This window comes from Caloenas nicobarica, chromosome 6, assembly GCF_036013445.1.
Source record: "Caloenas nicobarica isolate bCalNic1 chromosome 6, bCalNic1.hap1, whole genome shotgun sequence".
Lineage (NCBI taxonomy): Eukaryota > Metazoa > Chordata > Aves > Columbiformes > Columbidae > Caloenas > Caloenas nicobarica.
The window spans coordinates 22,232,091-22,255,353 of NC_088250.1; the positions used below are offsets into that span (position 1 = coordinate 22,232,091).

A 23,263-nucleotide genomic window follows, 5' to 3' on the forward strand; every position below is an offset into this window, starting at 1 on the left:
ATAGAAAGGACGTATTTTTTCTTTTTACTTTTGTAACATAAGTTGCAAGGTTTTTTTAAGATACTGTGCCAATTTGATGTATTAATCCATATGGTAGAACTTGTAACCATTGACTGCAGTACGTAGCTCTGTTAACACATTTCTTACTTTTTCACAATAAGGTCTGTTTTAACTTAATGTTTAGGCTTGGGAAAGAGAGAATGTTTTTCCTTGTGAGGTTTGTATTAACCCAAGTTGACAAACGGTATGCAAATTTGATCGTTTTATCTTTTCTTTTCCCTTTCACTTTTTTTCTTTACCTCATAACTTGCGTCTGTTTGCCATGTCATTACTTTAGGAAAACAAAAGTAGCTAATTTCCTATTAAGGATCTGACAGTGAATTCAAATACCTCTTGCTACAGTGCTTTAGAATTAGAAGAGGCAGAAGAGATTTGGAGATTTTTGTTGCTGTTGCCCTCTATTTTCTGTTTCTCTTTTTCTCCTGTTCTCCTAGGATCTTCTTGCACAAGAGTGTAAAAGCATTTAAAATTTGCAGAATGAAAATATGGCACAGGCAATGCTGGTACCACCAGGATCTGACAGCTTCTTCTACTTCACCAAGGAATCTCTTGCAGCTATTGAAAAACGTATTGCTGATGAAGCAGCTCATTGTGACAAAGATGAGCATAAAGATGATGGTGGCCATGAAGAATATCACCCAAAGCCAAGTAGTGACTTGGAGGCAGGAAAGACACTGCCATTTATTTATGGTGATATTCCTCCAGGAATGGTGTCTGAGCCTCTCGAGGACCTGGATCCATATTATATCAATAAAAGAGTAAGTGTTTTATATTAAGAGCGTTTTGAGTTACCTTTTTTAATTTAAAAAAGAGCTTTTCTTTTAATGTCTGAGGTTTACTTATGATATTTTGAGTTAGTGGATTTTGCATGAGATGTCCTTTAATCTCTTCAAACCTGGTTGAATGCTGAAGCACTTGAAAACTTCCTCTGTGTCTGGCTACTGAGTTTCTGGGTTGTATGGCAAACACCTGAGATCTAGTTCAGTAGGGTAGTCTTTGGACAAAGTGCTCATTCAGTCATCTGCCAAAATGATCAATTGTCAAACATTCCTTGAAATCTCATAGAAATACTTGTTAAATGTTAAACTCTATTTGACTAGGGAGGGACGTAAGTAAAAAAAATTACTATTCTCACATACTGCCAGCTTAATGTGATTTCTGTGGATTGGTAACAGCTTATGTCACTTACAGATGTGAGTTTGTGTGCCAGTCAAGACTAGAACAGTATACTTTGTGTTTCAATATTGGGTCTATGTTTTAGGCCCTATGTAGACCTGAAGACAAAAACTAAATTTATATTTCTGTACTCTAATGTGACTCAGATTCTTTTTTAGATAACAGTGATAACAAAATGAGCAAGGGCAGGGGTGATGACTTTGGCAAGTCCAGATGAAGGTGTTTTAATGTAGGCATGAGAAGTGGAAGGATGTTCAGAATGAAAGCACAGCCGAGTTTACATTAACAAGGCAGTCCAAAATAAGCAGTGAGTGGTTATTTTATTGTGTAAATCAATAAAATGCTTGTCAAATTGAAAACATAGAAGAGGTTTTTGAAATGAAGAACTGGATAATCAAGAGATTGCTATCTTGCATGTAAGTAAGTGACCTAAGAGCTATATTGTCTCTGTAAGAAGCAACTAAGTTAAAGCCGTGGTTTTTTTCTAGTACAGAATGTTGAAGACTAATAATCAGATGTAATTTTTTTAGTTACACAATTGCTACTGTCAAATGATCTATTTCTTCTAAAATAGAATATAATTAGAAAACAGAAACATTCAGTGTTAAAATCTGCTTATTTCTGAATATTAGCCTTTGGGGAGAATAGTCATAAGATGTCGATTGAATAAAGATTTCATTAGATGACATTTTCATTGTGTCTCCTAGTCAAAATCCCAAATAGTTGTATAAATGGTACTAATGATGACTGCACAGGCAATAAAGGCAGTAAAGCCTTTAAAAGCCAAGGATGTCTCACCTCAGAAGCAGTTTTAAAGTGCTGAAATGGTTAAAGAGTTGCTCCTAAATGTCCAAAAATGGTTAACTAGATGCTTTGTTTTGCATTGCCAGCTTTGATCTAAAGTGCAAGTAACATAGGTGGATTAATTTTTAATGTTTAAAAATTACAAATTGTTAATTATATTTTTAATGTAATGGCATAATCCTAGAAAATGCTGAAATGCAGATTTTGTTGAAGAGCACAAAGACTGTATGGTGTTCAGTTTTCATTGCTCGTGAAAATGTAGAAGCTGGTACTTGCTTGGATAATTCTACTGAAAATAAATTTGACTGCGGCCTCTGTTTATGACAAGGTTGTTAACATGTATCCTTAATTTCTTATTTCCTCCTCCCCCCCACCCCCTTTTTTTTTTGAAGACATTTATAGTATTGAATAAGGGGAAGACAATCTTCAGGTTCAGTGCCACACCTGCCTTGTACCTTTTATCTCCTTTCAATATCATTAGAAGAAGAGCTATTAAGATTTTGGTTCATTCATATCCTTTTCAAGTGGTTTGTTAAAAAATATTACTGGTCTTTTTAAACATTTAATAATACTGGAGTTTTTTGTTTACTGTTTAAATGTGTTCCTGCCCTTAATTCTTTCTCTCAAAATGAATCAGAACTAAGATTTGTCACTTTAACCCTCTGATTAAATTCAGAGGAAGAGGTGCACAGCATGTATGCCTAGATGACAGGTAGTAGTATAGCTAGTATTATTGTGCAACATCTTTGCATTATTTATGACCTCGCTAGTGTTGGTAAGCTGTATCATATGTGTTGTCAGTATTCTATAGCCTGGTCAAATCCTCATGTTTTGTATGATGCAAATTCAGCATCAAAAAAGAGTATATTCCTTAACTACAGTCAACATTGTTCAGCATGCTCATTATGCTCACTATTTTGACAAACTGTGTGTTTATGACATGGACTAACCTTCCAGACTGGACAAAGAATGTAGAGTAAGTATATGTAAATTAACTAATGATTTTTTAAAGCGGTTTAAAAATGAAAAGCTAAATTAAGAGCTAGACCATGTAGTTTTACTTACCCTTGTGTGTGTTACCAGTATTCTCCTTTTTCTAGCCTGGAGTTTGATCCCAGCTGCAACTCAGAGCAGCACAGACCTGCAAGCTCTAGGAAGGAGAGAAGCTGTGATATTCTTTGAGCAAAACTCTGATTAATATTCTTGTTCAGAATGTTTGTACGAGTCATGTTTTTACGCATTATCCCTCTTGAGATGTTCCTTCAGCATTTTTATTAAAAAAAAACCCAAACGAACAAACCAAACAAAACAACAAAAAAAAACCCCATTCAACTTGAAACTACTGCTTTGCTGTGTGGAAGATGCTTTCTATAGCCCTTATGAAGCACCTTCATTTTGTGTAACAAAATCTAAAAATGTGACACACTATCTTTAAAGAAAACACCTCTGTTGAGGATTATTTTTAGGCATTCTTAAGTCTACCTGGTTGGCTACCAACTAACTTTAGTAAGCACTAGGTTTCACTTACCCATGGATTTTACTGCTGACATGGCAACCTTGCTGAAATTTTTATTTGAGCTAAAATATTTTCTTCATGTTAGTCATGGTTATTGTTATTTGTGCTGAAATTTCAAAATCTTAGGTGCCAGAAACTGCAAAAATATGTTTCAGACAAAATAAATAAATTAATACATCCAATTATCTTGCAGAAAGATGGTGGGAAAACAGTCATAGTTTGTATGAGTTTGTTACTGCTCTTACAGTGCATGTACTGATCACTTGCTTTGAGTGATTTTCCTTTATACCTGTGATGATGTATCATTGAATGACAATCTTTAACATTTGCTTTTATGTTTTCTCCTAGGTACACTTTCACTGGAATTTATACTTTTGAATTTTTGGTAAAAATCCTTGCAAGAGGCTTCTGTATAAATGATTTTACTTGCCTTCGTGACCCCTGGAACTGGCTTGATTTTGTCGTCATTTCCTTTGCGTGAGTATATAATTTTTTTAAGAAAAATATCAATTAGAACTTTTTTTTTAACCTGTAATGATTTGTTTGAGTTATCTTAGCTTATTTAAAATAAATCATAGTTGAATTGTTTCAATTTTTTCCATTTTAATATTTTACACTACTGTAGCACACAACAGAATTAGTGGACTGTTCCACAGTACAAAAGAAAAACAACCACTGAACAATCAATTTTAAATAGTATTTAAATGATAAAATAACAGAAATCCATTTCATTTTTTATTTATATTCAGGGAAAATACTTAAGGGTGTATTTCTTAGGGAAAACTTAATTGAAACAGGAAAATATGAATGTAAGTCTGTCATGTAAAGTTGACCTTTCCAAAAAGAAAAATAGTCTGGATTACAGGTCCAGGTAAGTAGTATACACTCTACCTTAATTCTGAATAACTGTGATTTAATCCTACAGGTATATAACAGAATTTGTAAACCTAGGCAATGTTTCAGCTCTTCGAACTTTCAGAGTATTGAGAGCTTTGAAAACTATTTCTGTAATCCCAGGTAAGAAGTAACTGTGTAAAATGGTAGGCGTTCTGTATCACCTCTGTTTAATTTTGTGTGTGCTGTCATTGTGTTTGTGTGTGGAATCCCTCACTACAGATATGTGACAGAGTTTGTGGACCTGGGCAATGTCTCAGCGTTGAGAACATTCAGAGTTCTCCGAGCTTTGAAAACAATATCAGTCATTCCAGGTGAGAGCTAGGTTAAACACTGAGGCTGACTGAAAATCCACAGAAGCTGAACTCCTATCTTTAACAGAAGCATCAAGGTTTTAGTCTTAACTTCAATTTGATTCCTTTTTCTAATTCTCTAAAACACTCCGCCTCAGTGTTTAATACATTCTTGCATGAGAAATTGAATTACATAGCCTGTGTATATTTCCACTATATGATGTCAAATTTTCTCTCCCCCTTTAAGGACCAAAATTAATTATTTTCATTTTTCTCTTACTAATGTGAATGTTACTCTTTATTGAAGACATTGGGATTGAAAATTTCACTCTGTCGTGAAAGTTGAATCACTGACAAAGGAATAAGAAAATGAAGAGTAGCATGGGAATCGCATGATGAATTTTTTACCTTAAGATGCCTGTCTTCACCAAACCCCACCTCCAGTTGAACAGGATGCAATAGAATGCAATACTTAATGTTTTTGCTACAATGCAATTGTGTTCTGGTTTTGTTCACTGTTATAGAAGCAATACATTGTGTATTGGAATAGAACACTGGCAAAGGTTTGGAGCAAGATGCATCAAGAAGAAAATAAAATGAACTATTTTCTTTACATGTAGTTTACATGTATAGAGAGCATGAATAAAAAGTTACTTTTTCATTTGAGGAGCAGGTGCTTTGGAATGTGTACCATTCATTCCCATTCATATTTTCAAATTAATTTGTCAGGAACAATGAGACTTATTGGTACATTTTTGCTTTGGGAAATATTTTAAGACCATTTTCGTGAAGCTTGCATGATATTTAAGTGTGTTGGAGTAGTTCACATTCGTTTCGGCTTAGGTAAATATTTAATATTATAATAAAAATCTGTCTCTGTTTGCAGGCTTGAAGACTATCGTTGGAGCCCTAATTCAGTCTGTGAAGAAGCTCTCAGATGTTATGATCCTGACTGTGTTTTGCCTGAGTGTATTTGCACTAATAGGACTGCAACTATTCATGGGAAATTTGAAGAATAAATGCTTGTTATGGCCATCAGAAAATTCAACGTCTTTTAAAAAATACATAGCTCCGTACTTTAATGGTACAGTGTTTGATTGGACGGCATACATTGGGAATCAAAGTAAGAAGTACTGTTATAACTTGCTAAATTTTTTGTGTATAAACTCACAGAGAAGATTACTGTTTCATACTATAGGCTAAAGATAAAAATCAATTAAATAGGATGACACAGAGTAGGGCTTTTTATGTATTGCATCCCAAACTCAGGCTGATGTGATTGTTCTTTCCATTAATTGCACTTAGAAACATATTTATAGGATTAGGTTGGTTTTAGAATCACAGAATCATGCAGGTTGGGGAGGATCTCTATAGTCACCCAAACCAACTCTGCTCAGCTGTAGGTCCAGTTTTCAGTGCCATGTCCAGTCAAGTTTTTAATTTCTCCGAGGACTGAGATACCACAGCCTCTCTGGGCAGTATGTTCCAATGTTTGACCAGTTTCACAGTAGCAGTTTTTAATATCAATTCAGAATTTCAAATGCTCAAAGTTTTGCTATTTGCCTCTTCCAGTGTGTACCTCTGAGAAAAGGCAGGCTACATCTTCCTTAGAGTCTTCCATGTGTGCAGGTAGCATGAAGATCCTTCCCAACCCGAGCCTTCTCAACAGTGAACAAAACCAATTCTCTTGGCTTCTCCTTGTATCTTTAGGTTATTTTTAAGACAGAGTAGCATTAGATAAATATCAGAGATTTCCTAGTTAAGATTTACTTTGGTAGAGGTAAGAAACATGTTGCTCTCTGTAAAGTAAACAACTCACTAGGCAAGTAAAGATTCTGGTGGGGAACGAGATGGTGCTCACCTGTAGGACCTGTTGTTGTTACTAAGGAGGCTGACAAAGACATCTTTATCCAGATATTTTTCAACAGTCTTAATCTCTGTAGACTGGAGTCATAACATTCAGACTGGTTCAGAAACACACAGACACTTATTTTTTTTATCTATCTCATTTTAAGTGATAGCACCAGTGAAGTTGTAATGCACAATAAACTATGAGATGTACTATAACAACTTCCGATTGCCAAAAATTTGATTGATTGTTATGTTTGTGCTGGAAGTGGATTTACAGGGTATTGCTTAGGAATTGATTGTAAAAGTAGTATATTTAAGGAAAAATAAATTGGTAGAATAATGGATGCTGGCTTTCCTCCTCAGTGACCCAAAAGTAGAAAATACAGTTGTTATAGGCTGAGTTTTGTTGAGTCATATTTCAATCCTTACTTAAAAATGGACGTTAACATCTCTGCTGTTTTCTGTGTTTTCAGGTTTTCTTTCTATACTTCTGAATGGTTGAAGTTCTGGAAATTCTGTGACTCTATTTAAATTTTATGTGCGATCTATCATTTCAACTATTTGCCTAAGAAGGGATGCAAAAAGGGAGTGGTGATAGTGCTATCTCTCAGCTTTGTGGACAATTTTGTCTGATAGCTTATATGATGTAAAATACTTGTGAATTCTCTCTTCACATACAGTATATAAATTCTCTGTTTCCATTTCCCACTAAGTAGCAGTCTAAACCTAAAAGACAGAGCTTAAATCAGTCAGTTGCTTCCTGTGCTACAGCTGTTGACTTTACTGGGAGTTGCTACAGAGTGCTGATGCAGGCAAGGCAGTTCCATCTAGTGGTGTTTGCATTCCTCCTTTCTCTATAACCTGTTCTTAATCATTTGTATGTGTCAGTTGTATTACAACTGCACTAGGATCAGTTGTGGCTCCTCCTGAGATCTCTTCCAGCATATCATATGCTGGTCAGCTGTGACTGAGTGTGATACCCTCTAGTGGCTTTTCTTAATATCTGTGTGGGTTCATTTATTTAGGAACAAGGCCAGATTCACTTTTCAAAAAGATATCCACAGGTCTTGTATCCACATGTCTAAGTACTGACACCTGGCATTTAGATCAGGATCTGAACACTTAGACTTTTGGCCAGCTCGAAAGATATTATTGAAATATAATAGGATTATAATTTTTCTAGCATTGTATAAGTACTGTTCTTGAATGGTAGGATTTTGGCATCACTAGATTTGCTTTAGGTGTTCAGTTTAGAATCCTCCTGTCTTCACATATTCTTCATTCCATGGACTGTTTCTGGCTATTTAAATATTACAATAGTATTGTACCCTGTGAAAACCAGAGCCATTTGAGCCATGGTGAAAAGTTTTTCCTTATATCCAGTTGGAACCTCTCGTTTCAAATTATGCCCATTCTCTGCCATTCTGCTGCCAAACACCAGGGAGAAGAACCTGGTTCTGTCCTGTTAATAACCTCCTTGTAGTTGCTGGATGCTTTCTACCAACTACCCTCACAACCTTCCCTCCTCACAGGGCAAGTGCTCCAGCCCTCTCATCATCTTGGTGACCTCCTGTTGAACTTGCTCCCTTCATCAATGTCTTTCTTGCATTGCGGGAGCCAAACCTGGCCATGGTATTCTAGGTACAGTCTAAAGACTGCTGAGCTGAGCGGGACAGTTGCTTCCCTCGCTCTGCTGGCTGTGCTTCTCTTCATGCAGCCCAGGAGGCTGCTGCCCTTCCTGGCTGCCAGGGCACACTGCTGGCTCCACCTTCACCTTCCTGCCCGTCTGCCAAGACCCCAATGCCTTTTCTGCAGAGCGGCTCCCTAGCCAGGCAGCTCCCAGCCTGTGTCATTGCAAGGGGCTCTTCCTCCTCAGATACAGCCCAATTTTATGTGTCTCTTGTCAGCACATTCCACCAGCTTGCCTAGGTCCCTCTGAATGGGGTCTGTCCTCAGGCGTGTCACCTTCTTCCCCAATTTATCTTTTAATCTGTATTCTTTTTTCTTTCTTTTTTTTTCTTTTTTTTTTTTTTTTAAAGAACAGCACAGTTGTTAATCATTAATAACAAAATCTATTCATTTATTTCTGAAGGCTACCATCTTATAATTAAAAGAAAAATTCTGTAAAGTTGTTTATAGTACAGCAGCTGTTACAACATTACCATTGGTATTAATATACATACATCTTAATTTTAAATGCTACCTACGTATTTTCAGTCACAATATGTGCTAACTAATGCTCTGACTTCAAAACTGTTAGCCAGCCATTGTAAATAGTTCCATTTTTAAAAAAATAGGTTTTAATTGTCTGATTACAGTCTACCTACTGAATAAGAGGAGGTGTTTTAAGCTTTGTACTTTCTTTCTCTCATTTATTGAGCATGAGAATTTGGAAGGATATTCAGTTTGCTATGACTCGAGAATATAAGCAACTTATGTTGTTCTAAACATTATTCTAGGATTTTGTTTTTACATTGTGTTTTTCTTTTATTCTTTAATTTTGCAAATTTACTTGCCTTTATGGAAGTGCCAGTATTTGAACCCATTATTGGGAAAGCATGAATAAGAGATTATGAACATTCAAACCCATGATAACTTGAACATAGGTTCATCCTCACAAAAAAACCCAAAACCAACCAACCAAAACAAACAAACCAACCCCCCAAACCCCACAAACAAACAAAACAAAAAACCAAGCAAAATCCAACAAACTCCTTCCATTTATAATCATGTCGCTTCCTATATTTTTTTAGGTCATTTCTATCGCCTAGAAGGACAAAAAGATTACCTGCTTTGTGGCAATAGCTCAGATGCAGGGTAAGTTACACTGAAAATTACATACTAACTGTTTAAAAAAAACATAAAAAATATTCACTCTAAACTTAAAAAGCTAATTTAGCTACCTAACTTCACAAACAATAATATGTGGTCATGATTCATAGTAAGTAAACACTTGAACAAGTAAAAACGTTAAATTAGAAAATACTTAGCTGTAAATTCCTTTTAAAAACTCTCATGTAACCAGACAATTCCATTTCAGCAGGTAGCTGTTGCATTATCAGTGACTTAAGAGCATACTTCTTTATCGTGGGTTGCGTGCCATTTCTCTTCTCTAGAATAGACGTGGGGCACTGGGGCTGATGACCAACTTTTGCGAAGACATCTTCAGGATTCTTCTATCAGTGGACTGCATGCATGGCACTGTCTTGCTCTCTCTTTGTGACAGTTCTTTGTCACAAAATCACATTCTGTATTCTAATGATTTATCAGTACACCCCTTGGTTTTGATTGGTTATATGTTTAAAAAAGATGTATCTTCTTTTTTGTAAACATTTTGTGTATGTATGTTAGTAACTATCAGATAATTTTATGTGTGTGTGTAAATACAGGTCTAATTTACACGTGCATATATATGAAAATAAATTTTTATAGTGTCTTTCTATGGAGGTTTTATAGGCAAGAACCTCATCTACCCTTCAAGAATGGAATCATAACTCAAACACTGTGCCTACAGTTGATATCAAGATTGGATCACCTACTATCAAAACTGATATGTACAGTTTTGGGAGATAAAAGTATCAGTATGATGCTTATTCGCTGTTAAGAAATTGGTACAATTTGTTAATTTGGCTTGAATAATTCACAAACCTTAACAAACAAAAAAATCTGGTATGCCAACCCTGCTGACAGACAAAATTCAGCATATGTACACTGACTTCCTTTTTATTTGCACGGAAGTATTCACCTTATGGAATCTTTGTGTTAAGTAAACATATTATTTCCATTGAAGAGGTATCTGCAGAGGTAATAACCGAACTATTGGGAATAGGTTTTACTTTATGTATAATGGTGAAAGAAGTTTGGATGAAATATTTTTCATTTATTTGTTTGCTCTTTTCTGGGTTTTTTTAAAGAACACTCTTTGTTTCCTCACTACTTTTTAAAATGTTGTAAATCACAAACAGCAGCCCCCTTCATAGATTAGATCTAATGAACCTTCAGTAGATGCTCAAGATACAATAATTTAGAAACAATTTTTTAGATGCATCACTTTTTTTTTTTTTGTTTTTTCCTCCCAGTAAATGTCCAGAAGAGTTTATCTGTGTGAAAGCTGGTATAAACCCCAACTATGGATATACAAGCTTTGACACATTCAGTTGGGCATTTTTGTCACTGTTTCGACTGATGACGCAAGACTCTTGGGAAACTCTTTATCAGCAGGTGAGTGTATAGTTAAAATTATGGTTAGTGTCTTACTGGCCCCAAATCAAACATGGAAGGGCCATTTGTATTTGTATTACATACCATTGCTATTGTTAGCAATTGAAAACAGTATGAAAGGAACCAAATTCAGTTGCAGAATTGAGCAGACATGGGCACTTACTACAGAATCTCACATGGTTTCTGAAGAGACACAAGGTTATTATCCTTTAATTTTTACAGTGTATATTTCATTTTGTGCCTTATGATAAAAGATCTTATTTTCAAAAACTTTAATATTGTGTTTAAATTGCAAAAATACTCTGTGACAGCAAAATCTTTATCTTAATTTCTGTACCTTGTATCCTATTTTTGATCATCAAGTACATGTGTTTTGATTTATATTACTTTTCTTACCATAGTTTTTTGTTATATGGTATGTGAAAATCTGTTAATTAGAATAAATATTATCTTTTAAATATTTAATTAATGATGCCATCTTGAATTCTTTTGATTAATTCAAGGAGAAGGCCCGCTAATGCCTGCTGAGCATACTAAGCATCCAACCTGTGATATGTCATTTACATTAATTGCTGTGATCCCATATCCTTTTGAAGAGTATTAGGTATTAAGAGGCTTGTCTCAAAGCAGCATGATCCTTAAACATGTTTTTCACATACCTGAGTGCTACCCTTATTTTGATTACTTTGTAATTCAGAAAGCTTGTATGATCTTACTACAGAAGGAAGAACAACTCAACAGTAGTTTTGCACTTTTCAAATTCAGTAGTTCTACAGTTCATAAGCACTTAATGCATGTTTTCACCAGATGGTTAATTTCTCCTCTTCTCCTATAGACGCTACGAGCTGTTGGCAAAACATACATGATATTTTTTGTTCTGGTCATTTTTCTGGGTTCCTTCTATTTGATTAACTTGATTTTGGCTGTGGTTGCCATGGCCTACGAAGAACAAAATCAAGCAACTATGGTTGAAGCAGAACAGAAGGAGGCAGACTTGCAGCAGATGCTTGAACAGCTGAGGAAGCAGCAAGAAGAAGCTCAGGTATTTTCTAACAAGAATTTGAGCTTTAGTATATTCCTTTGTATGCTATTTGTTCAAAACAAACCCAATAATTAAATTAATATATATTTTAAAAACCCGTTCTTTTACATGCCTCACAAGTACTATAGACTGCTCTGTCTATGGCCTCTTATTGGTTTTGAAATGTATAATGTCTGAAGTGTTAATGAATTTCTGAACTGAGAACAAAAAGTACTTCCCAAATCAGAATAATAGTTTTAAAGTAAGTATTTCTTATCTAGAGGTAGTATGTAATAACCTTTTATGATGAAATTTCCAAATTCTCATCTTAGAAATAATTGCTATACTTATGAAATACTTGTCAAGCCTTGATTAGAGTTTAAAATATTTTTATCCATAAGTTTCTGACTAATTTTTGCTACTTGTGTTATCACCAGTGAATGAAAGACTGGAAGTAGTACCCCAATGTTTTTTCCTAAGAGCAGCTTAAGGAAGCTGTTACTTACAATAACAGTTTAAATTACTTTACTAAATTAATACAGGCTGAAGTATAACTCTGTTTAGCTCTTTCGTTTGCAGTTGCATTCACTCTAATTTTTTTTTTTTAATTTTCATGTATTTTCTACCTAATTTTGTGGCAGAACACTGTATATAGTGCAGGCTGACTCCATGATATAGATGCGAAGTAGAACTGGCAACTTTCATAACTGCAATTCTATTTTAACTCATTACAGAATTCCATTTAAAGTTTTGCACAAATCCATCTAGGCTTTTGTCACACATCTAGAAGCAATTTGGTTTAAGTCTTAGCTTTCTTTAAACAAATGTGATTTGTAAAGCATCACATTAAATAATTGCTGTGACAGGCAATAGCAGCAGCTGCAGTAGAGATGACTGAGTACAGCGGTGAGAGTGGGATTGGTGGACCCTCAGATAGCTCTTCAGAAGCATCCAAGCTTAGCTCAAAAAGTGCCAAAGAAAGGAGAAATAGAAGGAAGAAAAGAAGGCAGAGGGAGCTCTCTGGAGAAGAGGATGACATGAAGGATGAAAAGCTTCCAAAATCTGAATCAGATGGGAGTATCAGAAGGAAAGGTTTCCGTTTTTCTTTTGATGGGAACAGACTTGCTTATGGGAAGCCATTCACATCACCCCACCAGGTACTGTGAATAGTTCAGTTGTCATTTTGGAGGTTTATGAGATAACTGTAATATATGACAAACTTCACTGCAAGTTTGCAAAGTAAGACAACCAAGAAAAAAATAATATTGCTTTATTTTAAATACTGACTTACTGTTGGTATTATTTTCTAGAGTGTACCTAAACAAGTGTTTTGATCTCTCTCATTTTATTGTTTAGGATCTGGTGGGTCTTAACAAGCACAGCAGCATTACATTTTCCTAGTTAATTTGAAATGGAAATCTCTCTTTAATCCATAAAAGGAAAATTAAAGTAGAAAGTATCAACATAGAAGACTAAGGATAGTAATGTATTTTAAGATTATCTATGTGGATCATTAGAATTTCTAGAAGTCTTGATTTTTCTCTTTAGTACAGTGAAAGAAACTACTATGGCCTTATACGTGTTCATTTTTTTCTCTCTAATAATTAAGGTATATGGTAAATTTAGCCATTCAAATGACTCTCATCTCTAGTCAGATATCTACCTAAGGCACTGTATTAACAATAACACTGACAGATTCCTGGGGAATATGAATTATTTTTTTAATACATAGACATGCATTTTGTGTATTTAAAATCTTCAGCTGGTCATTTTGTTTGTTTGCTTTGCAGTCTTTACTGAGTGTTCATGGCTCCCTGTTTTCTCCCAGACGTAGTAGCAGAACAAGTCTTTTCAGTTTTAGAGAATATGGAAGAAAGATGGGATCTGAAAATGACTTTGCTGATGATGAGCACAGCATGTTTGAGGATAATGGGAGCAGAAGAGGTTCTCTCTTTTTGCTGCACAGACACGGTGAACGGCGGAGTAGTAACATTAGTCAGGCCAGTAGGTCATCAAGAAGGCTGGCAGTGTTTCCAGTGAATGGGAAGATGCACAGCACTGTGGATTGCAATGGGGTGGTTTCCTTAGTGGATAGACCACCAGGTCTGTTGTCACCTACAGGACAGCTTCTGCCAGAGGTCATAATAGATAAACCAACAACTGATGACAATGTAAGAAAGTTTTAAATTACTCCAGGTGTCATGACCTTTATTTATTGCCCTAGATAATGTTTCAATGGAATTAAATGCTTTGAACATGGTTGAGAAATTGTAAATACTTTTGCAGATCTTACTGTAATGAAATGGGTTTACAGTGATTCACTGCAAAGTGAGAGGTTGAAGCATGAAAATGAAAGAGAACAAAGTAGCACATTTTTATATACTTACAGATCAATGATATGCGTACACCTGCATGGTGAATCCAATCACTAATGTTCCATTGCTGAATTTGTTTTAGAACCCAAAACAGGGTGCTCAGCTTTCTAAACATTCTGCATATTATTATGTTGGTTTGATTTTTTTTTTTCTTTATGGTTTCAGCCTCTCTTTAAATGTGTTTTCTAATTCTCTATCAGTAATCTGCTGGTTCTGCGTGCCACCCCCACACCTCTCCTATATTTAGTATCATGCAAATGTAGCATAGCCTTTAAGATTATATTGACATTTTAGAAGCTCTGAAAGCTTTTTTTCTCCTGGGTCTCAGAGGTGATCTGAGTTTCTCACTGCCTAGATCAGGGTATAATTAAAAAAAAAAAAAAAGGTGCATGCAAATTCATCCATTTCTTCCTCTGGTCAGTTTACCCTTTCCCCTCAGTCTGCTTTAGCAATGGAGCAGAGGGATCCATTGCATGTTTTTTCCTAGAAACCTGGAATCTGAAAGAACATCAGCCAGATTCCTTACAGTTATAATCTTCTTGCAGTTTATTATACTTTCGTTTTAATCTATGTATGCTCATACATTCGAAACTTCTTTATAATTGAGGTGTGTTCAATGGTATAACACAGCTTTCAAATTTTTTTTTTTTCATAAAATACTTAAATACTTAAAACCAAAAAGAATTTGGGTTTTGGGTTGATTAAGTCAGACTTCTTTTGTTGCTTCAGTTGAAATTCATAAAAAAATCAGAGATGATAGCTTTTCAATGTAAAAGATATCATTTAAATTAGTTCTGAATGGGCATAGAAGTCAAGGCCAATCTACAAAAATTACTGTTCGAGAATAATTGTTATTGCAGCAAACTTCCTAGCATAAATTGTATATTGTAAGTATTTTCTGACTGAACTAGTTGGGAAGTGAAATATTGGTAAAGCATACAACTAGGAACGGGCAGTTTTTCTGATTCCAGTGTTGCAACAGTCTTGGTTTGTTTCCTTGGTTATGGCCTCCTCCAAAATTTCTTTGTGTCTAATTTGGAGTTATTAATAATTAACTGCAATGCAACGGTAATCCGGGAACTAAATATCAAAATGTTTTTTTAGTATTTTGTAAGTATTAACAGTATTCGGAAGTATAACATGAATATAGCCATTTAAAAAAAATTACTAGTCTGATGTTATATGTATAAAGGAAAAAAGTCCTGATGTAACAGCACTTAAATACAAAGCGTTATATATTATAAATTCATTGAAACTGAAGAGTCTTTCTGATACCTGTTTTGCAGTATTTCTAAAGTTTAATTTCATTTCCGCCTTTTTTTTTTTAAATAGAGCACTACTACAGAAGTAGGAATAAAAAAGAGGCGTACAAGTTCATATCAAATACCAATGGAGTTACTGGAGGATCCCAATTTAAGGCAAAGAGCCATGAGTATAGCTGGGATTATCACAAATACAATGGAAGGTGTGTTATGACTGCAGATGCATGAACTTGCTTGACATAGTCATAGATTTGCTTGAAGGTATTATATCACAGTGCAAATACAGGAGACAAAAGATATGTAGCCATTGCAAACACATAAGCTGAATACTAGAACAAAAGTGCACGTACATACTGAAAAAAGAAATGAAGGAATCTGATGAGCAGGCTAAACTAAGAAACACATTCTAATTAAAATAGATAATGTGTAGGCGTTTTATAGTAGTTATTCGTGTGTAGCCATACAGTTATTGGAAGAATGCCTCGCCATAAATTTTCCAGTAACTATACTATAAAAATGTTACTGAAAATTAAAGACCAGGCCTTAGTTAAGAAGAGGAAAGAAATTTGTATTAGGATTAGTTGGAACAGTGAAATTATTACTAGTGAAATTCTTGAAAAAGCCTGAATAGTTTTCAAAAAACTATTCATGGTGAAATTAATCTTATTTTTCCTGCAAATAAATAATTAGACATTTGAGAGGGCTGTGGAGTTGGAAGTCTTACTGAGAAAACTATCCTTAAATGTAAGCATAAATAGTTTTGTTTTATTTTTTTAAACAGGATTGTATGATATTAAAAACAGACAACTTTTTCAATTATTCGCTCAAAACTCTTGAGATTTTTCTTCTAGTCTTGTGAAAACTTTTTAGTCAGCAATAAGTTAAAATCCTGGAAATTTGAGGAGGTTCCTGCAAACATCGTTAATGGTTCCAGGGTTAAAGACTAAAACCTGAAAAAGCAGATAAACAAAAAATTATCTTCACTTTCTCCAAAACGTGTTCACTATACATTTCTTTTCTTCACAGAACTTGAAGAATCCAGGCAAAAATGTCCACCTTGCTGGTATAAGTTTGCCCACACTTTCCTAATTTGGAATTGTTGGGAGCCCTGGTTAAAAGTAAAGAATGTGGTTGAATTTATTGTAATGGATCCGTTCGTTGACCTGGCTGTCACTGTTTGCATAGTATTAAACACACTGTTTATGGCCATGGAACATTATCCAATGACTGATAATTTCAGTAATGTACTTAAAATAGGAAATCAGGTAAGTCCATCAAACTATATAATTTGATACATTTGGAACCTGTTTTCTCTTTGAAATCAAATTACTTTTATTGGTCTTGTTTGTTGTCGTTTGTTTGGTTTGGTTTTGGTTTTTTAAAAATTATTATCATCCCATAAAATTAATGTTAAGCATTTAGTTGTACTAAGAATAGAAAATACTGTTTGAGATATATGGTATTTAAGAGTTCTATTTCTATATTAAGATTTCTGCAAATAGTTTTATCAACCAGAATTTGAATGACACAAAACCAAAAAAGAAATCTGACTTGTTTTTGTTTAGTATTACTGAAAAAAAAAAAGTAGGAGCCAAGTTATATCCTTTCTACTATAAGTATCATTGATAGCACAAGAAGAGCTGGATGTAATTTTGGATTATTATTTTGCACTGTTATTTTTGTATTTCCATAAGGAATGTTGCTTTGATTGGTCCATAACAATTTGGAAGGCAAAGAATGTGTGACTTATTCCAAGAGTGTCTGTTGACACTTTGCATTTTGTTCCCTAGTGGACACAGTCTGTTGGGTTTGAGGTGGTTTGTTTGTTTCTTTTATAATGGCAGTAATACAGATAATGTTATCTGCTATATTCCTTAACCTATGCTTATTCTAAGTGCTAATTCTGGTGATTATGATGTAGCAATACAATAAAACCATTTGGTTATTAGAATATATCAAATTCTAGTACATGTTGGGAATGTGTTCAGGTTTAAGTCCAGAGTTGCTAATGTGTCGACATTTTAATTTTATGCTGATATTTTTCGCCAATACAGACATAGTTCAGAGCTTTCACCTTAACCTAGAGTCTTTCATTGTCTGTGGAAGATAATCATGTCAAGTTGCTGTTTAAAATAGATTCAGGATGTATTTGAGGAGGAAGACAGGGAAGATGAATAGGTGAGGATCAATAGCTGTCACAGAGCTGTGTGTTTAACCCAGAAAACACAACCATTTTTTCCTTTCATGTGCGATAAAGTAGCTTAGTATTAATCTAATTTTGAGCTGTGTGAGTATGTGTTCCTTTATGCTGATAAGAATTTGTGTTTACTCCCAGTCAGCTAAAATGCCACAATAATACAGGTATAGTTTCAGCAGTTGATTTCCTGCATTTTAAACTGTGTAGCACTAAAGACTGTTGAATGCTCTTGATTTTTTTTAAAGTTTGTTCATCTTTCTAGTAAAAGATAAAAAATTATTCCATTCTGTAGATACTGGTGGTCATACATCTACAGTAAATACAATTAATTTACTCCCTTTTCAATGGCATTTTTTACCTTCTGCTCCAGAAGGCATCAGAGGCATTCAGAAGCAGAAAGGAGTTTTACTTCATATATGAGCATCAGCGGAATTGGCCTGGTGGGGTTTTTTTGGCAGCTAGAAAGAGAAGACACGTTTACTGTATCCGTGAGTTCTCACAAAGGCTTCATTTAACAGCCACTCTCCAATTTATGACCAACTCATATTTTTCCAAACATCTTTAATAAAGCAGCTTCCATTGTAGCAAGAGCAACTGTCATTATCGTGCTGAGGAAATTTCCTTTAATTAAATGAATGGCAGATACGAGGAGCAAACAGGAGTTTAACTAAAATTAACAGAGTTATACTACAGCTCATTTTGATGTTGCCACTTACCTTTTCTTGAGGTTCAGCTTGTGATAATATTCCTCACCTACATCCTGCTGTAAGAGGGTTGATACTTCTTAAGTTGTTCTTTGTCTGCTGGTTCGACTTTTTCATACTTATCTATAAAGTAACAATAAATGTTATTCCTTCAGGTTTTTACTGGAGTTTTTGCAGCAGAAATGGTTCTCAAGATAATTGCCATGCACCCTTTTTATTATTTCCAAGTTGGCTGGAATATTTTCGATAGTTTTATAGTTGGCCTTAGTTTGGTGGAACTTTTTCTGTCAAATGTGGATGGATTGTCCGTTCTCCGATCATTCAGATTGGTAAATAAATTAGTGATAATAATAATATATCTGCTAATGCATTGTATTTGTATTTAAAGTGTACACATGTAAATAAGACACTTTTTAGTTTTACATTTTTCCTAAGTGTCACAGGATATCTCTGCAAACATGTTTTACAAAATTACGTGTTATCACTGAACAGTGTGTGCCATTTTATGTTTCAGAAACAACTAAGTATTTTTTCAAGGGAAGGAGCTGTAATTTTATTGTAATTGTTTTAACATGAGTGGGTAAAGCACAGTGAAGTGTACAATCTGTTTAGTGCATATTGAGAGATATAAATAAATAAAACATTAGTAGCCTTCTGTCTACTTCCATATCTGGAAATTGTAAAAAGACTATAACTGGGGTTTTTAATGTCAGAATTATAAAATTCATATTTTTTTAATTAAAAAAGATTGATTTTTCTCTTCCCTCTTGGGGAAAAAAAAAAAGGAATGCTTTATTAGACAAATATTTCTATTTAATAAATGAGAAGTTAATGTTGAGACTTTGAACCGGTGTGCTATTTCTTTTATATAGAAAAGCATACAGATATGCCACACGCAAAAAAAAAAAAGCAAATTCTAAAATGTATTATGCTTTAAAAGTGTGGATTTTATAAAACTCCTGGTTCTGTGTAAGGGATGGTTGTTGGAATCACGTTGAAGTTTCTTCTTTTTGATATGGCTGAGAGTGGCTAGTTCATAATCTGTTGATTTCTATAGCGTTTTTGTAGCTACTGCAAATAACATCTCTGTATTTTTGTTTTTCAGTTGCGAGTTTTCAAACTGGCAAAATCTTGGCCAACTCTAAATATGCTGATTAAGATTATTGGCAACTCAGTGGGGGCTCTGGGAAATCTGACCCTGGTGCTGGCCATCATTGTGTTCATTTTCGCTGTGGTGGGGATGCAGCTGTTTGGGAAAAGCTACAAGGAATGTGTCTGCAAGATCTCCAGTGACTGTGTGCTTCCACGCTGGCACATGCATGACTTTTTCCACTCTTTCCTGATTGTATTCCGAGTGCTGTGCGGGGAATGGATAGAAACCATGTGGGACTGCATGGAAGTTGCAGGCCAAACCATGTGCCTTATTGTCTTCATGATGGTCATGGTGATTGGAAACCTAGTGGTATGTAGCCAAAATAATCTGAGAAATCGTTTAGAGAAGGAATGGTAACAGAACCAGTAATGAAATTTTCAAGCATTATCAAATATTTTATTTAAATCTATTTTTTATTATTTTGAATCTATTGCTAGTATGGGTTCTGATATAGAGTTTTCTGTTCGTAAGATTTGTGATCCTATATAAAATCCTCAGCTTGGAGGATGGGCCCCCTCAGGGGTCTGGAGTGCAATTCAGAGGATATGGGTGAGAGAGAAGCATCATGTGTTCAGGTTTTTGTGGACTTCCCCTGGTTTCCTAGAGAGAGGGAGAGAGAAGAACAAAGGCACCCCAAGTGCTATGCTCCCAGGACGGGAGCTTGCTGTTTGCGGAAGAGGAAACAGCAGGGCCTTTTCTCCCTAACTGATTGAAGCATCACTTCCAATCACACGTTGGTTTAATTTGATTTTACTTCTGCTCTCTCCTACCTAGAAGAATGCTTTAACATTCTTAGATTCTGAAATTTAAGTCATTTTGAGCCCTGCTTGCTTGGCAGCCAGCTTTTTACACAAACGGGGTAAAGAAACTTGAATTGGAAAGCAGCATTTCTGCAGAAAAAACATTCACATACTTCATGTTTTCTTTCAACTCTTCACCTTTTTGCTTCGTATTTTGTAACTGCTTTTTACAGACACTTTTATAAGCGGTCTGTATTATATCTTCTTTTTCAGGGGAAAGCATCAGATATGTACCAGTTTGTACATTGTTATGTATAAATTTGTCTTTTAAAATTGCTTTATATTTATTAACTCACCAGTATTTGAGGCCCACATTGCTCCACCTTTTGCTCTGCTTTTCGCATTGCCTACTAAGTCTTCCTCTATTATTCTGCATCTTTTCTTTAGGTAACTGTTAGTAACAAAAGAGATTCTAAATTGGCCATCCTGGAGGCATTCTTTAGGACTAAAATTTCTAACAACGTGAATAAGCTAATTATCTTTAAACCAGTCATGCTACTAGTAGCACAGCCAGTTGCTCCAGGATTTTCTGCAAATCTAGTGTAGTATAATGAAGAGAACTGTGAAATTGGTTGACCAAACAAAACACCGTCCTTAAATAGTTTTCTAAACCAGAAGACAGAACTTTGTAGAATGAAGTATCCGTCTCTGAGTTTTTCCACAGTGTTTATTATATTCTGATTTTATGCCATAGCTCTAGAATAATTTCTTACATGAGCAGACAATCCCTGCTTTAAGTTCGGGGCTCTGTTATCCAGTTACTTTCAGTGTTCCCAACACACAGTTTTACCCTGTTGCCTTCAAAGCTGCATGGAAGAGCTGATCTGAAGGCTTTAAGAGCTCGTACTCTGCTGCTTTGTCTATCCTTGTACGATTTGAGCTCCTGGTAAGCTCTGGGCTTGTATAATTGGGATCTATTCTATGTTTTATCTTGCCATGGAAAGAGCATGACTTGAGGTTAGGAGATAGGGTGAACATCACTTTTCTAAAGTCACATAAAGCAAAATATTTGTGTGAGTTCGGACCAGCATTTGAGCAAGCTGTTTTCTGCACAGATCAGCTACACAGATCTTCTGTTGCAGAGTGTTTCCCTATGCCAAAGAAGTAAACATATTGGATCTGTTCAGTCAGTACCAAAGAATCATTCATTTCTGACACTCTACAAACATGAGCAGAAAAAGAATTTACAAGTGTCTTCACGGTCATGCAGCAATGCAAAACCACAAAAAAAACCCCAAACCAAAACAAAAAAACTGCATTGGGGTATAGGGCAGGTGTTGTGCTTAAATCACACTTTATTTAGTTTACTTAGTATCTGATTTCCAGAATTATATACAGCAAAGGAAGTCATGAAACCTGTGTCCATAATGGGTGATAGAAACAGCATGTGAATGAAAAATTGAGAAAATTCAGCTTTCAGCTGTTTTTGTTTTTTTTTTGTTGTTTTGTTTTTTTGTTTTTTTGGTTTTTTTTAGGTACTGAACCTTTTTCTGGCCTTGCTGCTGAGTTCATTTAGTTCAGACAGCCTTTCTCCTACAGAGGATGATAATGAAATGAACAACTTACAGATTGCTGTTGCAAGAATTCAGAAGGGAATAGATTATGTGAAGAAAAAAGCAGGTGAATGTGTCCAAAAGTCTTTTTGGAAGAAACAAGCTGTTGTAAATCAGAGAACAGCAACAGATCAGTTGAATGGTGAGAGAGACCATTGCATTTCCAATTGTACCATTGCTGAAATGAGAATAGATACAAATTACCATAAAAATGAGAATGGAATGGCCACTGTTGTAGGTGGCAGTGATTATACATCATTCATAAACAGCCCAAGCCTTACTGTTACAGTCCCAATAGCTGTTGGAGAATCTGATTTCGAACATCCGAATACAGAAGAGTTTAGCAGTGACTCAGAATTGGAGGAAAGCAAGGAGGTAAGATTTAAATATTTTTATGTTTCGTATGAATGAATTAATACCATTTGTATTCTTTCATAGCGTGGCTCTTCCTGCTTAGAAATAGGGAGTGTTTGTGATTTAAGATTGTTGGACTGTACTGAGAGTGAATGAAGTGGGAAAGTGGAGCTAAAGAGAGTAGGAAATCCTGGCAAAACTGTATAAAACATATATAAATTCATGTATAAAGGGCTTTGAAAACAAGCTTTTCTAAATTTTTAGTTGGATAGACAAACTAGCATGTATGTACAGAACAAAACAGAAACAAAAGACATGAGGGGTTTTTTACATCATCATAATATTTCCGTGAAGTGAGGATAAAAATAAACTGTGATTTTAAAAGATTAGAGGAGACATTAATAAAGAATATAAATACCCTTTGCATCTGATTTTTAAAGCTTACTGAAATCTGCAGATATTCTAGCAGAGGTGCTAACTCAGGCTAATGAGAGCAGTAACAACAGTTTTCAAGTCCTGAAGTTAAAATGATGGGGGAAAGCCAAGGGAACAATGTCAGTATTATAAGGTGAATATGTCAAGTAAAAATAATGATAAAAAGTAGAATTACTGAATGAAAAAATATTAATTTCTTGCTTGTTTGTGAGAGTTTGTTTGAACCAGTCACTTCAAAGTCAACTGCTTGATCTTAAACTGGGCCAGCTTTAGGAAAGTAGTTTTTTGTCAGCAGCTGCAGACTGAGGGCAGAAGCAAAATCATGGATTTCAGTGGGATCTTTGAGAACTTTGAAAATTTAGATTGCTATACTGTGGCTGCAGTGCAGACTCTGTCTGGTATCAACTCCACTGGCACCTGAAGACACAAATTCATTAGTGGAATGTCACTGCTTTTGCAGACTACTGTACTTCACCCTGGGTTGCTTTGTCTGGATTGTTTTGTTTCCTTTTGGGGTATTTTTATTTGATTGGTTGTGGGCTTTTTAGGTTTTTGGTTGTTTTGAACTGGAATTTGCCCATACTCTTTCCAAAT

General features: G+C 35.1%; 1 protein-coding gene across 15 annotated transcripts in view; it reads left to right on the forward strand.

Moving 5' to 3' along the window:
* Nucleotides 1-539: 539 nt before the first annotated feature.
* The window catches only part of LOC135990089 (sodium channel protein type 2 subunit alpha-like), a 45,446-nt gene continuing 22,722 nt past the window's right edge, over nucleotides 540-23,263 (forward strand). For 2 of the 15 annotated variants that reach the window (XM_065637466.1, XM_065637472.1), the window contains exons 1-16: nucleotides 546-818; nucleotides 2,433-2,551; nucleotides 2,927-3,016; nucleotides 3,905-4,033; nucleotides 4,482-4,573; nucleotides 5,630-5,866; nucleotides 9,348-9,411; nucleotides 10,674-10,815; nucleotides 11,651-11,885; nucleotides 12,713-12,993; nucleotides 13,627-13,974; nucleotides 15,544-15,676; nucleotides 16,500-16,738; nucleotides 18,530-18,703; nucleotides 19,480-19,836; nucleotides 21,803-22,255. In XM_065637466.1, the coding sequence (XP_065493538.1) occupies nucleotides 546-818; nucleotides 2,433-2,551; nucleotides 2,927-3,016; nucleotides 3,905-4,033; nucleotides 4,482-4,573; nucleotides 5,630-5,866; nucleotides 9,348-9,411; nucleotides 10,674-10,815; nucleotides 11,651-11,885; nucleotides 12,713-12,993; nucleotides 13,627-13,974; nucleotides 15,544-15,676; nucleotides 16,500-16,738; nucleotides 18,530-18,703; nucleotides 19,480-19,836; nucleotides 21,803-22,255 (3,366 nt within the window). Of the gene's footprint in view, nucleotides 819-2,432; nucleotides 2,552-2,926; nucleotides 3,017-3,904; nucleotides 4,034-4,481; nucleotides 4,574-4,672; nucleotides 4,765-5,629; nucleotides 5,867-9,291; nucleotides 9,412-10,673; nucleotides 10,816-11,650; nucleotides 11,898-12,702; nucleotides 12,994-13,622; nucleotides 14,008-15,543; nucleotides 15,677-16,499; nucleotides 16,739-18,529; nucleotides 18,704-19,479; nucleotides 19,837-21,802; nucleotides 22,256-23,263 lie in introns of those variants that run through there. The other 13 variants (XM_065637463.1, XM_065637464.1, XM_065637465.1 and 10 more) reach the window with 11 other exon arrangements.